General features: G+C 42.8%; 2 protein-coding genes across 3 annotated transcripts in view; both read left to right on the top strand.

Annotated features, from left to right (window-relative positions):
* Positions 1–1,976, top strand: part of foxk1 (forkhead box K1) — a 29,830-nt gene extending 27,854 nt beyond the window's left edge. Inside the window, exon 10 of the mRNA XM_053675227.1 lies at positions 517–1,976. The gene's annotated coding sequence lies outside the window, so the exon portion shown is untranslated. The remainder of the gene's footprint in view (positions 1–516) is intronic.
* A 181-nt stretch (positions 1,977–2,157) lies between these two features.
* ap5z1 (adaptor related protein complex 5 subunit zeta 1) lies at positions 2,158–17,354 on the top strand. 2 transcript variants are annotated; one of them, XM_017454255.3, is made up of 18 exons: positions 2,158–2,324; positions 2,705–2,845; positions 3,985–4,171; positions 4,254–4,398; positions 4,538–4,650; positions 5,838–6,006; positions 6,172–6,216; positions 7,393–7,533; positions 7,613–7,650; positions 10,396–10,558; positions 10,845–11,023; positions 11,123–11,265; positions 12,657–12,809; positions 12,948–13,059; positions 15,267–15,364; positions 15,478–15,610; positions 15,705–15,919; positions 16,958–17,354. In XM_017454255.3, exons 1-18 carry the CDS (start codon positions 2,284–2,286, stop codon positions 17,226–17,228), a joined length of 2,487 nt encoding a protein of 828 aa, XP_017309744.1. In that variant the 5' UTR covers positions 2,158–2,283; the 3' UTR covers positions 17,229–17,354. The 2 variants fall into 2 exon arrangements, with proteins under 2 accessions (XP_017309744.1, XP_017309745.1); XM_017454256.3 differs by lacking the exon at positions 6,172–6,216.
* Positions 17,355–17,405: the final 51 nt, after the last annotated feature.

Genomic DNA, 17,405 nt, shown 5'->3' with positions numbered 1-17,405 from the left:
GAACTTAGCAGGTGTCCATCCCCCGAATTATGTTTCATAGGGGGGTTCTGTTCAGTGACCCGTATGATTGAGGTGAAGCCAGCGTAAAAAGCAGCACAACTACAGCTCATAAAGTACACAAAAGACTTGATCTAGCCCAAAAAATGTTGGAACTTGAACTTAGCTTTTTTTAAACTAGCCCAATCTGGCAACCCTGTCATTAAAAGTCTTTCTGCTGCTCCTCCTTCAGTGAGATTGTTCATAGTGAGCATGGGGCAACATGATTCCTGCCCCTATAGGCTGCTATTAGCACTTAGTTGCCATTTTTACTATTGTAACAACTACTGTAGGTGCAATAATAAATCTATTGAAGGTAAGTGGGGAAGTAAGCACACTGCTCCATGATTGCACATCTAGAAAGGTGAGCAAATCAATGGAACATCTCGTTATATCTGTAAAATAACGACACTTTAAAAAAAAAAATCGCTGGTGATTTAAAAGAGAACATTAGTGTTTCTCCTGCTTAATATTGTGTAGGTCCTCCTTGTGCCACCAAAACAGCTTGGACCCGTCGAGGCATGGACTCCACAAGACCTCTGAAGGTGTCCTGTGGTCTCTGGCACCAAGATGTTCGCAGCAGATCCTTTAAGTCCTGTAAGAAGTGAGGTGGGGCCTCCATGGATCAGACTTGTTTGTCCAGCAGATGCTTGATCGGATTGAGATCTGGGGAATTTGGAGGCCGAGTCAACACCTTCAACTCTGTCATGTTCCTCAAACCGTTCCTGAACAGTTTTTGCAGTGTGGCAGGGCGCATTATCCTGCTGAAAAACGCCACTGTCATTATGGGTTAGGCCGTTGTCGTGAAATGGTCTGCAACCATGCTTAGGTAGGTGGTACGTGCTAAAGTAACATCCACATGAATGCCGACCCAAGGTTTCCCAGCAGAACATTTCCCAGAGCATCACACTGCCTCCGCCAGCTTGCCTTCTGCTGGGAAACCGGTATACACTCACCATTGTTAATCTAATCAGCCAATCATTTGGCAGCAGCACAATCCATAAAATCATGAAGCTACAGGTCAAGAGCTTCAGTTCATGTTGACATCAAACATTAGCATAGGGGAAAAGTGTGATCTCTGTGACTTTAACCGTAAGATGGTTGTTGGTACCAGATGGGCTGGTTTGAGTTTTTCAGAAACTACTGATCTCCTGGGATTTTCACACGCAACAGGCTTAAACATAAAACATAAGCGATATTTGAGCTCTGTACATTTTTCCCCAAGGGTTTCAGGACAGCGTAAGAGATATTGCGTCATCGGGTAGGCATGGCCTATTTTGATAATCTGCATAGGTCAATGATCATGTGCAGTGTGGGAAGAAAAGCCATTTGCTGCAGATCTGTCCATAATCGCAGGGGTTTTACATTCACTCTACTATAACTTCAGATACCTGTCCATGATCGCAGGGGTTTTACATTCACTCTGTTATATCTTCAGACACCTGTCCATGATCGCAGGGGTTTTACATTCACTCTGCTTTATCTTCAGACACCTGTCTGTGATCACATGGGTTTTACATTCACTCTGCTATATCTTCAGACACCTGTCTGTGATCACATGGGTTTTACATTCACTCTGTTATATCTTCAGACACCTGTCCATGATCACATGGGTTTCATGTTTGAAAAATACTATTGTCATGAAATGCTTGTTTTACTTAAATAAGTCTTACTGACTTTACATCAATTCTATTATATATCCTATCATGCAAGACTTTTTAACCTCAGTACAGCAGAGGGCTGTTGCCCCATTATAAAAATCAAACTCATAATTTATCCATGTTTTCATACTCAACTTTATTTACACAGAAAGACCCACTGGTTGTTTAAGTTTACAGTTTGAACAACCAGTTAATTGAGCATAACAGGATTACAAAACAAAACAAAAATGCCCACGCGTAAAATAAATAAATAATTTTTAAAAATATATTCTGCGCATGTTCAGTGACCTGTAATTTTATTTATTTATTTATTTTTATTTTTTGTAAGGGGGGCGTGTTTGCCACATCTCCGGAAACGCCCATTTTACGTCGCGGTACTGAAACCCAGCACGTGACAGTCTAGCATGCTAATTTGAAGCGACCAATGAGCGGCGTGTTCAGCGCCACGTGACTTCTCGAACACGGAACTAGCTGTCATGTGGTTTGTAGGACACAACAAATATACCTTCGACTGTAATCATTTTCCAGATATATTTAAATGATCTTGCTTTTTGCTCTCTGATGTGGTTGGGTTTGCTGCTTCAGTATGTACGCTCCCGGAACGGAGAGTTTGATCAAACAAGCCAGGTATGATATTTGGCTAGTTAACTATCATATTTGGTATTAAATACTTTTATTATTATTATTTTTGTTTTAAGGAATGTTTTATATTTGGCCACCGTGTAGTTATCCTATGTAGTTATATACCTGTGTGGTTTACACTAACTTACTCATAATGCATATAATATTGTTCCTAGATAATAATAATAATAACGTGTAACGTGTGTTTGAACGTAAAGCTTCAAGTAATTAACGTCAAAGTGATATAAAGTACCTGGATTTAGCTAAATATCTTCTGTTCCATCACTCCTCACCCAGCTCCCAGTGGTGAGATGGTGAGAAACCAAATGAATGGTTGTTTAGAGAATTAACTATGACCATGGACATGTTTGTGACATATATTGTAGAGAAATACAGGAAGAGGAGCTGCAGAAGTTTTATGGCCGTGTATCTAAACAACTTCATTCTGGTAAAGAAGCTGGAGGAGAGGTGGTCGATTCCCTTCAGAGGCTCCACTTGATTGTTTCCGCTACAAAATATGCCAGAACGTAAGTTGGTTTGTAACTCTGACATCCAGTGTCCATGAAGATCTGTCAAGAGAACATTATAAAATGGTGGCATATGCACATCATCATCATCATAATAATAATAATAATAATAATAATAATAATAATAGGGCACATGGTGGCTTAGTGATTAGCACGCTTGCCTCACACCTCCAGGGTCGGGGGTTCGATTCCCGATGCTGCCCTGTGTGTGTGGAGTTTGCATGTTCTCCCCATGCTGCGGGGGTTTCCTCCCCCAGTCCAAAGACATGCATGGTAGGCATGTCCAAAGTGTCCATTGCGTGTGTATGTGATTGTGTCCTGTGATGGATTGGCTGCCTGTCCAGGGTGTACCCCGCTTTGTGCCCGATGCTCCCTGGGATAGGCTCCAGGCTCAGGCTCTAAGCGGTACAGAAAGTGGATAGATGGATGGATAATAATAATGGGGGGCACAGGGGCTTAATGGTTAGCACGTTTGCCTCACACCTCCAGGGTTGGGGGTTCGAATCCCACCTCTGCCCTACGTGCACAGTGTTTCCTCCTCACGGTCCAAAGACACGTGCTGTAAGCTGATCAGCATTTCCAGAAAGTCTGTAGTGTGTGAATGTGTGTGCGATTGTGCCGTGCAACGGGTTGGCATCTGAGCTCCGGAGTGTCCCCCGCCTAGTGTTCCTTGGGATCGGCTTCAGGCTCCCCTGCAACCCTGTGTGGGATAAGCGGTACAGAAAATGGATGGATGGATAATAATGATGACGGTGATGCAGGAAGACTAGCAAGAAGTAGATCTGGGAAAGTTTTGGGAGATGGCATTAAAGACAAACTGCTCTCCATTGACAAAAGTCTGAGACCTGGGGAAAACTGTCAATAAAAGTTCATCCATGAGTCCATCTATGATTTTTAGATCAGGAATACATACAGATAATGAGATAACATTCAGAAACAAAGAGAAAAGGAAGGGGATTGCTATAAGAGGAGGATCAGCTTGACTTAATGGTGCTTTTTCACTATGAAATTTCATGGTAAATAATAATAATAATAATAATAATAATAAGTGCCAATATTTTAATCTCGGAATACATAAGAATTTTGTGTGCAGACTTGCAATGAATAAAACACAATACCTGACCGATCTCCACTGCCAGGCTTCCTCCAGACCTCGTGAAGAAGCTCCAGATGCTGCTGCGCTCTCCATCCTGTCTGGAGCAGTTACAGGTTCTGTCCTCGGCCATCCTCAGGGAAACTCTGCCTCTCAGCGTGCACAACCTCTCCACAGAGCTCGGTCAGGACGGCAGAGCACTCGGTTATGTGGCCAGCGTAGTGCTCTCGCAGGTCATTCCCGTTCACCCTTCACAAACACTTCTTCAGTTTTTTAATTCACAGTCTGCTGAAGCAGTGCCTCCTTTTCTTTCAGGCTGGAAGCAAGGAAGATCTGCTTCCTCTCTGTCAGCATTTACTGAAGACTCTGGAGTCAAGACAGCCTGAGTTGCAGGTCCCCAAACACGCGCTTCCTATTCTCTCGAAAATGTTCAGCTTCTCTCCAGATATTCTTAATGAAGGTGAGCTCTTCTCATCAGCAGGTGGACATGATCAAGTCAGTCGTTTCTACAGTGATTATAATGTCTTGTAATGTCTTGCTTTTATACGGAAAGGGGGAAAAAAAACCTGATGATGTAATTATGAACGTTTTGAACACAGATCAGGTGAATCTGGTCTGTCGGAAGCTGGCTGACTGGCTCCGATATGCAAGCATTCACCAGGGAGCCTCCATGTCCTCCGGTGGATTTTTCATCAGTCCCAGATCACGACAGGTAAAAGCACAAACTCACTTGGTAGCTGTAAGGATACGTGATACGACAGTAATATTGACATTGTTCTCAATTTGAGCACTCTACACTCTTTTGGGATATTAAAGGTATCATAAATATTGTATAACACAGACCAGCGTTATTGTTTCTCACAGTAACAAGCTACTAATTATACATTTAAAAAAAAAAATCTTCTTTCATTTTGTGTGGTTTTTCATTTTTTTGGTAAATTGTTTTTGATTGTCATGTGGAATGTGAGAATGTCCACATCGGTCATTTTTCCATCTTACTCAACCAGGTCTTTCAACTAAAAACTTCAGCTGTATGCTCGATATATATTCACCGGCCACTTTATTAGGAACACCTGTGATGACATGCACATGCAGTGATCATTCATGCAATTATCTAATCAGCCAATCATGTGGCAGCAATGCGTTGCATAAAATCCCGCAGATACACGTCAAGAGCTTCAGTTCATGTTCACATTGTTCACAGTGACCTCTGTGACTTTAACCGTGGCATGGTTGTTGGTGCCAGCAGTCTGGTTTGAGTATTTCTGAAATCTCTTGGGATTTTCACACTCAATAATGTCTGGATCGGGCATCGGGCGCACGGTGGCTTAATGGTTAGCACGTTCGCCTCGCACCTCCAGGGTCGGGGGTTCGATTCCCGCCGTAGCCCTGTGTGTACAGAGTTTGCATGTTCTCCCCGTGCTGCTTCCTCCGGGTACTCCGGTTTCCTCCCCCAGTCCAAAGACATGCATGGTAGGCTGATTGGCGTGTCCAAAGAGTCCGTAGTGTATGAATGGGTGTGTGAGTGTGTATGTGATTGTGCCCTGTCCAGGGTGTACCCCGCCTTGTGCCCGATGCTCCCTGGGATAGACTCCAGGTTTCCCCGTGACCCTGAAAAGGATAAGCGGTATAGAAGATGGGTGGGTGGATGGATAATATGCATAAAGGATTTTGCGCATCGTGCTACCACTACACGATTGGGTGTTTGGATAATTGCAGGAAATGTGCAGGGCTCGAGTTGTTCCTATTAAAGTGTCGATCTGAATGAATTAGCCTATATTTAGATTAAAAATGCCAAATCTTCAAGCCTGTAAGTTGTCGAGAAACATAAATCATATTTTAAAGGAAGTATACAAAACGAATATGACTGCTTTCTACACTGTATGATGCTTTCTCCAGCCAGCGCTAATGACTGAATTGGACGGAGCAGTGGCAGGAGATTTCTTTACTGTGCTGTGTGTGGGACAGAGCTACACTGAAGACCAGTGGATGAACATGTACACTTTTTCCATGATCAAGCGCTGGCTGCTTACCTACGACACAGACGGAAGCTCGAATACAGAATCGGGTAACGAGATAAATAAGAAAGTTTTGATGTGTGATGGGGCCAGTGAGCATCGTGCAGCCTGGGTTGCGTTTGGTAGATTTGTGCTTGATTCCATCGCAACAGCAGTGTACAGTTTCCTTTATGACATGCAGAAATAACTCAGGGTTGGATTTTTACTTTTGCTAGCTCAGCTAAAAAGAACGCAGATTGTTCATACAGCTCCACACCAAGGTAAGCAGCACGTAGCAAGCTCGACTCAAACCCCGCTTAAAACAATAACCAGAATGAACTTGTTTTGTCTTCTCCTGGTGCACCCAACCCTGGTCCACTTATAATCCTGGCTTATCAGAAGAAAATGTTCAATCCAGGCTGGTATTATGCCTACAAATAACCTCTACATATGTAAACATTTCCAGGACCTGGTTTGGGCCTCCACATTCTATTCACAAATCAGAGCTTGTCAGTGCTGTGTGATTTGAATTGTTTTGCTAACTGTAAATCAATCAGTATGCACCATGATTAGTGAATAGCAGCTCTGCTTCCTAGATTTTTAATCCATCTTGGATTTGTCCTCATCTCCTAAACTGACTCTTTCATTCATTCATCTTCAGCAATCACTTTATCCTGGTCAGGGTTGCAGTTGATCAGAAGCCTATCCCCGGGAATATTAGTTGTGAGGCAGGTATATACCCGGATGGGATAGCAGTCCAACACAGGACTCCATGCATACACACACATTCATACACTCATTCACAGCTAGGGGCACTTCACACCTACTATGATTTTTGGGAGGTGGGAGGAAACCGATGAACCCAGAGAAAGCCCATGAGGACATGGGGAGAACATGCAGAACTCTGCACAGACAGTAACCCAAAACTCAGGATCGAACCTGGAGCTGTGAGGTGGTACCACCACCCATTGTGTTGCCATTGACTCACTCTCACCCACTCACTTTCAATAAGTGCTTAATCCTCGTCGGGGTTGTGTTAGATCTCGGGAATACTGGTCATGAGGCAGGAATACACCCTGGATTGGACTCCAATCCAGCTCAGTGTATCACGCACACACACGTTCAACACCTAGGGGCATGTTTTTGGGAGGTGATAAGAAATTGGAGAACCCTGAGAAAGCCCATGATGACATTTGATTGATTCTTCACCTCAAACTGACCCTTTACCTCAAATTTACCTCCAGTTGTTTCTTTACCTCAAATTGTTTCTTTACCTCAGATTGACTCTTCACCTCCAGTTGATTCTTCACCTCAAATTAATTATTTACCTCAAATTGATTAACCTCACGCTGACTCTTTACCTCAAATTGATTCTTTACCTCACACTAACTCTTTACCTCAAATTTATCGATTCTTTTCCAAAGATTGACTCTTCTATTTACTCTTCTGCTGTGTAGATGACCGGTCTGAGTTGGACAGTTCGGTGATGTCCATGGTGTCTGCGACCTCCTGGTCCAGTCGAATGCTTCCACCGAAAGAGCGTCTGAGGGAGAAAGCATTCGAGTATTGCCATCGGCTTATCGAACAGAGTGACCGCAGTGAGTTCACCACCACAAGCTCATCTCACTGTCTGGTTTTGTCGAGGAACGATCATTAGCATGCTATGTTTCATTCCAGAGGCTGTGAAGAAAGCAGATGCAGAGCTACAGAAAGCGGTAAACCTATTTAATTTCAGCCTATGCATAGAAGTCTTTCTCAGAGTCTTTTGAACTAAATCAGATCTTTTCTTTATCCATTACCTTTTCACTAAGGGTTTTTGTATTTATGCTTCATTAAACTGTTTGCACTGACCGTTGCGCTGAGATAGGGGTGTGGGGTTTGTTTCAAGTGAACGTTCTGCTTCCAGGGCCTGGTATTGCGCTACCTGCTTAAATTAGTTTCATGTTACTTCCTGTTTCAAGTTTCACACTGGCAAGGAAAGCATTGTTGTGAAACATTTATGAGCTTCATCTGTAGTGAAATGCCTTCCCAATATACGGATTGAAAAAGGCGTTTAAATGCAAGTGTCTCCAGATGCAGGCATCACCTGATCCATTGATTAGTGTTGAGGAAAAAAGGAAAACACTAATTAAATAGTCTTAGTAGTGCTGGTCTTCAGCACCTCCTCAATGTATGTTCTATGTATGGTCAGGTTGGGAATAAAAGGTAACGTTGACAAACAGTAAACTGAAGAAAGTCATCCTCGCTGACTCTGACGTCATGTGCCACTGACTAGGAAGTGGCGTATATTTCCGGTTTGTGAAAAACTAATGTGTTCCATTTAAGACAATACTACCCTTCTAAAATTCATACTTTAGACTAGTGGTTCTCAACCTTTTCTGAGCTCTGGACCCCAGCATATTTCTCGAACAATCCACAAGGACCCCCTCACTCCACAACAATTATAGCCAAAAAATGTACAGTCATTTCTATGTATGTTGTTATTTTATTAATATTTAACAGTGACTACGTTTACATGGACAGCAGCAATCTAATTATTGACCTTACTCTGAGTAAGATAATAATGTGATTAAGGTGTTTACATGAGTCGCTTTTAGAATACTCCTGTCATGTTCCCGTTTTACATGTTATGGGACATAATTAGATTAACAGCCCGCGTCATTACGTCACCGCACAACGCCATCCGACGTCCCTCCGGAATTTCACGTATCAACATACAGTTCGTCTTCGTTATGGTACCGTATACAGTTTTGGGTTTATTTATTTATTTTTTTTTACGAACGCTTTAAGTGCAGTTAATTATGTCATGCTATAAATGCTAATAGACAACTGCTTGAAGCGGTGGGTGTGTCCCAAATCGCGTAGTTACCGTCTATATAGTAGCCGAGATACATGTATTTTTCCCCACTACAGGCCTATAGTAGGAAAGTATGCGATTTGGGACACAGCCGAACTCTCTTGTTCGCCGTAAAACGTAAAACTGCCGTGTGTGATCGTGTCCTGTCGCAAAATGCGGTGAAACCGCTCACACGACGTTCATAATGTGATTAAGGTGTTTACATGTCTCTAATACACGTCCATAATGCGACTAAAACAGGAGTACTCCACCTGTCTTAATTCGATTATTGCTTACTTCGATTATGACCTTAATTAGATTAAGGTAAGTAAAAATTGCTGTTTACATGGTAGGTTCTTAATTAGAGTATGGTCTTCATCGGATTAAGAGTGGATTATTGTTGTCCATGTAAACACAGCTATTTAATAATATTAACATTGGACATTTAAAATTCGTCAGCTCAGCTATCGTGATATTTGTGAATACACGCGAAAATGTTTTGATGCATTCAACAAAAAAAATATAATATTATTTAAACATTTTTAAAACTTTCCTACAGACCCCCTGCAATTACACCACTGACCACTAGGGGTCTGCGGACCCCCGTTTGGGAAACACTGCATTAGACATAGAGTACATAATACATAGTGTAAGTGTATAGGATGTCATTTGGGACACAATTTTAGCATTTACTTTCTGAAGCATGTTTTCAGAACAGAAGTAACGTAATGAGTAAATGTACCGCGCACAGACCAACTAATTGATAATGAGATTCGTTAACAACGATTTTCATAATCGATTAGTATCGATTTTTTTCAATTAGTTGTTGCAGCTGTAATCATATATAATGCTAGTAAGAGTGTTGTTATGGTTTGCAGAACTAAAGAGGAAAAATGTCTAAACGTTCGTATGTTTAAACTGTCTGAAAAGACTCTTAATGTTTGTCTGAAGGTAAAATATCTCGGGCATTTTATTACTGAGCAGATGACAGAAGACGAGGACATTGAAAGGCAACACCGCGTGATGTATATACAGGCTAATATGCTTTTACACAAGTTTAGTGCATGTACAGATGAAGTGAAGACGTCTTTGATTAAAGCATATTGTACACCACTCTACACTGCACATTTGTGAACAAACTATAGGACTGCAAGCTTAAAGAGACTTCAAGTTGCTTATAATGATGCAATGAGAATTTTTAATTTTTTTAAAGAAACCTCGACGGCGTAGTGCTGAGTGAAATGTCTGTGGCAGCAGGAGTTCAAACTTATCATACTGGTTTAAGAAATGTTACGTAGAAGTTCGTTTGCCGGCTCAACAAGTCTGAAAATGAAATCATTGTGGACTTATCGAATGTAAGGATCGGTACTATACTCTACGAATCCAAGCTGTGGAGACACTGGTGCCGTTGCATCTTTGTAACACACTGATTTTTTTTATTTATTTGTGTTGCTCATTTTGATGTATTCACTTCTATTTTCATTAGACCCAGAGTCTGTAGTTTATTAAACCAAAATGATGCAGAAGTGTAAACCGTGTAAGAATTCTGTTAAAACACAGCCGTGATGAGGACGTTAGAGCAGATGACGTGTTGGTTAGACAAATGGTGTTTTCTCTTGTCCAGTGCATTGTGGAGGCAGTGTCCATAATGGACATCATTTGCAGCGAGGATCCTTCCTACGTGTACCGTGGCTTTCCCTGTATCAAAGCGCTGTACGGCAGGCTGAACGCAGAGCTGGCATTTGCACGAGTCCTGCTGCCCATCGCTCAGTTCTACCTCAACCACAGTGAGTGTCCTGCTGCCTGCAAGGAAACCTCTCTCTCCTTTATGGCACAATGTACACGATGGATACATGCACATCTTCTGTTGAGTTACACGCTCGAATGGATCGAAGACTTGTGGCATTTCCACATATCCACTGATCACACAGAAATTATTATTTATTTTTTTCTTTTAAATGATCTAGCTCGCATATCTTGTGTTCCAAGTATCACTGGACTTAAGTTTTAGTCTTGCTACAGTAGCCGTGCTGTGTGTAGACGGCAGCGTGTCTGTCCGTGTTGTCTATCCAGGCGAAACCGCCGCTGTGGAATCTGAGGCCGTCTTCTGCCATCTCTTCAGCCGCTTCCCTGCCGAGCTCTTCAACGAGCCCATGCTGGCCTACGAGTTTGTCCGTTTCTGCCTGCACAATGTGAGCGTGCTGCAGGAGAAAGTGGCCATCTACAGGCATAGCTTCCCCAACCTGCTCAAGGTGACCTTTCCTCTCCACAAAGCTTAAACGACTCCCACCTTTAACAGTGGATAGACGGAGTGATGTGATGTACTTTTTATTCTTTGTCTTGTCCAATAGTTTCTGGCATGGAACAGTCCGGGGCTGATCTCCGAGTTTATGGAACTGCTGCCTTCTCTTTTGGCTCCTGAAACGGCGATCGAGTTACTCCACACCCTGCTGGATCTCCCCTGCCTGGCCGCAGCCCTGGATCTTCAGCACAGGTTCGCAAGATTTGGGACTTAAACACCTTATACCTAATTATTCTAGGATAATAATCTTGATACGAAGTCACAGCTGTTTTCAGATTTCACTGTGATTTCCATGTTTAGTTAGTAGAGGTGTAAAGGTTTTGAATGAAAAGTATATCATTTTCTGCAGTCCATGGATTGGTCCACAGATGGTTTTTTTTAAAATAAATATATACCCCTATGACAAATTAGTTATTAGCCTACAATCTGTGTTATTAGTGTAGTGTAACTTTTATTACCAGGAATAATGTTAATAAGACACACAGTTTAACTGAGCAGTTAAACTATTAGTTTAATTTTCTGAATGTAAATGAATATAGTTATATCGTTAACTTATGTTGTATGCCAGGTCATGAAGTCTCTGTTCTGCTTTCTAAAGGGCTGGACGTCGATCCCAATAAGCATTGATTTCCAGATTCCAGACATTAAAAACTACACGATATGGCCAAAAGTATGTGGACACCTGAGCACCGAACATTCCATTCCAAAGCCATGGGCATTAATATTGAGTTGTTCCCCCTTTGCTGTCTGCTGGGAAGGCTTTCCGCTAGATTTTGGGGCGTGTCTGTGGGGATTTGTGATCATTCAGCTACTAGAGCATCAGTGAGATCAGGTGAGGGTTATTGGGTGAGGACGTCTGGGGTGCAGCCGGTGTTCCAGTTCATCCCAAAAGTGTTCAGTGGGGTTGAGGTCAGGGTGAGGTCGAGTGCAGGACACTCGAGTTCTTCCAGTCCAACCTTCTCAAACCACGTCTTCATGGAGCTCGCTTTGTGTACAGGAGCATCGTCATGCTGGAACTGGTTTGGGCTTCTTAGTTCCAGTGAAGGGAAATTGTAATGCTACAGCACAATTGTGTGCTTCCAACTTTGTAGTAAAAGTTTGGGGAAGAACCACATATGGATGTGATGGTCAGGTGTCCACATACTTTTGGCATAGGGATTCCACATGCACTGCAAGCAAAATGGATTTAGCATCCGAGAGACCTGTTAATATAGAGTTCTGTAGTTGTAAATTAATTTTTTTTTTTTAATGTTGGAAATAATTATTTCCTAAAGTTTTTTTTTTTAATTTAGTATATTTTACGAATAATCCAACTAATCATTTAAGCAAAAGAAAAATTAATAGATCGATCAATTATCAAAATAGTAGTCCCGCATACTGCTTGTTTACTCCGGCGCTATGCACTTTAGTGTTTACTCTGATATGACACTTTCACACACACCTCTCTCATTATATTATAGCAGTCTTTCCACTGGACGTTTTTTTTAGAGACGGTGCAAGGGTAATCCAGAACCAGGATTGGGAAGCACTGTATTAAGGGATTTAGTGGTTTTAAGATGTGAGCGTGATGAATCTCGCTGCAGGTCGGCATGGTATCAGGTCGGAGATCGTGCTGCATGGGACCAGCAGGGTTCGAAGATCACAGCGTCTCTGGATGCCTTCCGTCAGCCTTCGTACAGAGGTCTGTTCCTCTACATCCTCAGACCTGAGGCAGGCACCGGAGACACGATTGACAGGTCATACACGCTCATTGCCTGTGATATTATCAATGGAGGCATTTATTGTTAAATTGTGAATCAAACACAGCAGTTTCGGAACGAATGACTGTTTTATTACCTGTTGAAATATACTGAGTGCTCTGTGCTGCTCTTCAGGTTGAGTGTGCTTCACAATGCTCTGGAGGGAATGGCCGAGAGTCCTCGTGTGCTGTGCTGTGCTCAGATTGTCCCTGTCCTCCTACATGTCTACTTCAACACAATTACGCAGGTAATATCCAGTATGCAGACATGACAGTAGGCAAAATTTAATTTGGTTCAACACTGCTGCTTTATGCCCTGTCTGATGGGTTTTGTTTGTAGTTGTTTTTTTTGTTTTTGTTTGTTTGTTTTTTTATATAAGCAGGCTCATCATGACTCTGAAAACATTACATTCAGTACGTTTACACGGACAACAATAATCCGATATCAACCCGATTAAGACGATACTCTGATTAAGAAACTAGCATGTAAACAGAGATTATCGACGGCCTTAATCTGATTAAAGTCATACTCGAAGTAAACACAAATGGAATTAAGACGTGTGGAGTATTCCTGTTTTAGGCGCGTTACAGACATGTACACACCTTAATCACACTATTAACGTCGTGTGGGAGTTTTCACCGCATTTTGCGATAGGACACGTACACACACGGCAGCGCTCGACCGTTTGACGGCAAACAAGAGAGCACGGCTGCGTCCCAAACCGCGTACTTATCTACTATATAGTAGGTGAAATACACGTATTTAGGTAATGTAGGTAAGAATGCGGTTTGGGACGCAGCCCACGGCTTCAAGCAATCGTCTGTTTGCACGTACAGCATGACAAATTATTAACTGCACTTGAAGCTTTCATAAAATTAAAAATGAAACACCCAAAACTGTATACGGTCCCATAACGAAGACAAACTGTATGTCGATACGTGAAATTCTGGAGGGAACGCCGGACGGCGTGGCCCGGTGACGTAATGACGTGTGACGTTAATCGAACTATGTTCTATAACATGTAAAACAGGAACATGAAAGGAGTATTCTAAGAGCCTCTCATGTAAACACCTTAATCACAATATTGTCTTATTGTCTCATATAAACGTAGTCATGCAAAGCTCATGGAAAATAAGAATGCAAAGAAATCTTCTGACGTGCTATACAATTGTGTGCTTCCAACTTTGTGGCAACAGTTTGGGGAAGATCCACATATGGGTGTGATGGTCATGTGTCCAGATACTTTTGGCCATATAGTGTATAACTCCATCACTGATTTTAAAATCTGCAATGGCCGATTAAATACGATTTTGTTTTGCTTTCATTATGTGATATGCAAAAAATATATTACAATGTATGTAGGAAGCATGTTGGTATCCGTAGCATGGACCGCTAAACAGCAAAGTGTAAATGCAGAGTCCAGTTCACAGCATCAGCACTTGAGGATGTTGGTTTTTTACTGTTAAAACATGCCTAACAAAACCACCTGCCTAATATTGTGTAGGTTCTCCTTGTACCGCCAAAAGGGCTCTGACCCGTCGAGGCATGGACGCCACAAGACCTCTGAAGGTGTTCTGTGGTATCTGGCACCAAGACGTTAGCAGCAGATACTTTAAGTCCTGTAAGTTGCGAGGTGGAGCATCCAATGGATCAGACTTGTTTGTCCAGCATGTCCCACAGACGCTCGATCAGATCGAGATCGGATTTGAGGCCGAGTCGACACCTTTTCCATATTCCTCAATCCATTCCTGAATAATTTTTGCAGTGTGTCAGGGCGCATTATCCTGCTGAAAAACCCCACTGCCGTTAGGGAATACCATTTCCATGAAGGGGTGTACCTGGTCTGCAACAATGTTTAGGTAGATGGTACGTGTCAAAGTAACATCCACATGAATGCCAGGACCCAAGGTTTCCCAGTAGAACATTTCCCAGAGCATCACACTGCCTCCGCCGGCTTGCCTTCTGCACATAGTGCATCCTGGTGCCGGTATTAACTTTTTCAGTAATTTGTGCTACAGTAGCTCTTCTGTGGGATCGGACCAGGCGGGCCAATCTTCGCTCCCCACGCACATCACTGAGACCTGGCCACCCACGACCCTGTTGCCGGTTCACCGGTCGTCCTTCCTTGGACCACATTTGGTGGGTATTAACCACTGCCTACCGGGAACACCCCACAAGACCTGCTGTTTTGTAGATGTTCTGACCCAGTCGTCTCGCCATCACAATTCGGATCTTGTCAAAGTCACTCAGATCTTTACACTTGCCCATTTTTCCTGCTTCCAACACATCAACTTCGAGAACTGACTGTTCACTTGCTGCCTAATATACAGTAGAGAGATGCCATTGTAACGGGATAATCCATGTTATTCACTTCACCTGTCCGTGGGTTTGATGTTATAGCTGATCGGCGTATATAAGGGTTAATGTGCAGGCTCATGTCTTCCACGTGTGTAGATGGCTGATGGGAAGATGATGAACCAGCTGCTGCTGGTCCTGCTGGAAAGAAGCAGCCTGTTGTACAATATCAAGAACTTCAGCACTGAAGTCCAGAGGTCAGTCACTCCTAATACTTCCAATGGCTGCATTTGTTTTACCTACCTACGTAGACATATGTGGATAAAATAAAATGAAAGCTTTGTACCTGATGGCTGAATATGTGCTGTAGAGTGTTCAGCACACACCTGAAGGCACTGTGCAAGCTGCACCCGCCGCTGATTGTTGAGCAGTACAGGGAGCTGCTGGAATTTACCAGCGCCACTACCAACATCTACTCTAAAGAGGACTTCTACACACATGTGGTGAGGGAGAAAAGAATAACCGTTATGTGTGTGTTTATTATATATAATGTACATCATCGCTTTGTCAGATCAAACAAGTGTGCGTATGTTGTAGGTGTGGGTGATCGGGGAGTATTTGTCACTTTCCTATAACCCTCGCTGTACTGTGGAGCTCATAACGTCCTTTTTTGAGGGGCTTGAGGCGGTGTTGTTCGAGATCACACAAGTACGCCAGTCTGCCAGCCCCCCACGCTATTCGCCACGACTGCTCACCGTGCTCATGACCGCACTGGCAAAGTTGGCATCCCGCAGTCAGGACCTCATTCCCCGGTACGCCTCTCTTCATCAACACTCACACATAGTAACAGTAGTATTGTTTCTAGTGAGTACAAAAACTCTACGTTGCAGATTAAACATTACAGATACAGATTATTAAACCTAAACTCGGGAACAGGGAACAGCTCATTTCCCCATGAGACACTGGCGTTGTTGGGTTCGACATATTACAAGTGCTTGGATTAACATTGTGGTTTGATTCTAATTGGCTTTTTTTGGGCAACCAGTTTAAATGATATTTCATGCTGATGAATTCACCAATCGGATTATCCAGAAGGTGATTTCATTTCCTATAACAGCATGTAACCTTCTCGTTTCTATAGTAACAGCTCGTTCACAGGTACTTTGTATAGCAGACCCTCCACATAATCTAAGACTAATAATAAACATATCATTTTTGACACGTGAAAGAGACATTTATTTAACGTTCATGGAAGGAGTCTCCAGTACCAGCGCTTCGTAACACTTTGAGGTAAAGCTATTCTTTTTCCACCAGCAAAGTGTAAAGATGGAGGATGTTGCGTTTTGTCATTTCTCAATAACAAGCTGTGTTTGTTTTGTCTTATTAACTTGGTGTATGTGCGAGAACACTTATTTATAGCTGGTCTAACATGAACTATAAGAGGAACCTATTTATTTCGCAGATGTTCAGTAACAGTACAAGCTCATGGCCGCACGTCGGCATTCCGTTGTTGATTGTTTTCCCATAACAGCACATCCTGTGGTGTTTTATTTTACATATTGCCTCTTCCAGCTTCACCCGGGTTCAAAAACCATACAACGGGAACCTTTTGTAGTAATAAAAACCGCATAGTTCCAGGTACTTTCTCTGATGAGGTTAAAAAGCCCCCAATGTACACATACTAGTGTAAGCATAAATAAACAGGGCAGGTTTGTTTTGGAGGGAGACTGAGGTTAGGGTTAGGGAAGACACTTTTTTTGGGGGGGGTTTGTAATTGTAATACTACAATTAGGAAAGTATACAAGCGGGAAGACTTTTTAAAAAGTATACGACGCTGTGTGTCTGTCTAGGGCGTCACTTTTTCTGTCCAAGATGCGCTCATTTGCGCACAGCGGACACGTGGCATCGTGCTTCAGTGAGGAGGACAGTGAGGAGATCATCACACGAGCCCACGAGCTTATCAACCTTCTCAAGCTGCCTAACGTAGCCCAGTTCGTGTTAACACCTTCCGCCCAGGGCGACTGTCCACGCTGGCACCGAGACACCAACGCTGCCCTGCCGCAGCGCATGAGGGCCATCAGTGACCTGCTGCAGTCCCGTTCCAGCTTCCTGCCTGCTTAGAGCACCGCGCCACACGGTGCCACGCTGACTGAATCATGTTTCTCAATCAGAATCACTCCGATCAATCGCACTGGCTTATGGATGAACCCTGAAAACCTCACATTAAACACTTGTATTAATAAATAACCTGGTGTATTTGTATTATTGAAAACCATTCATTAAACACATCAAACGTTT

This window comes from Ictalurus punctatus, chromosome 24 (assembly GCF_001660625.3).
Source record: "Ictalurus punctatus breed USDA103 chromosome 24, Coco_2.0, whole genome shotgun sequence".
In the NCBI taxonomy this organism is placed as follows: Eukaryota; Metazoa; Chordata; class Actinopteri; order Siluriformes; family Ictaluridae; genus Ictalurus; species Ictalurus punctatus.
This window is presented reverse-complemented; position numbering and strand designations above follow the sequence as displayed.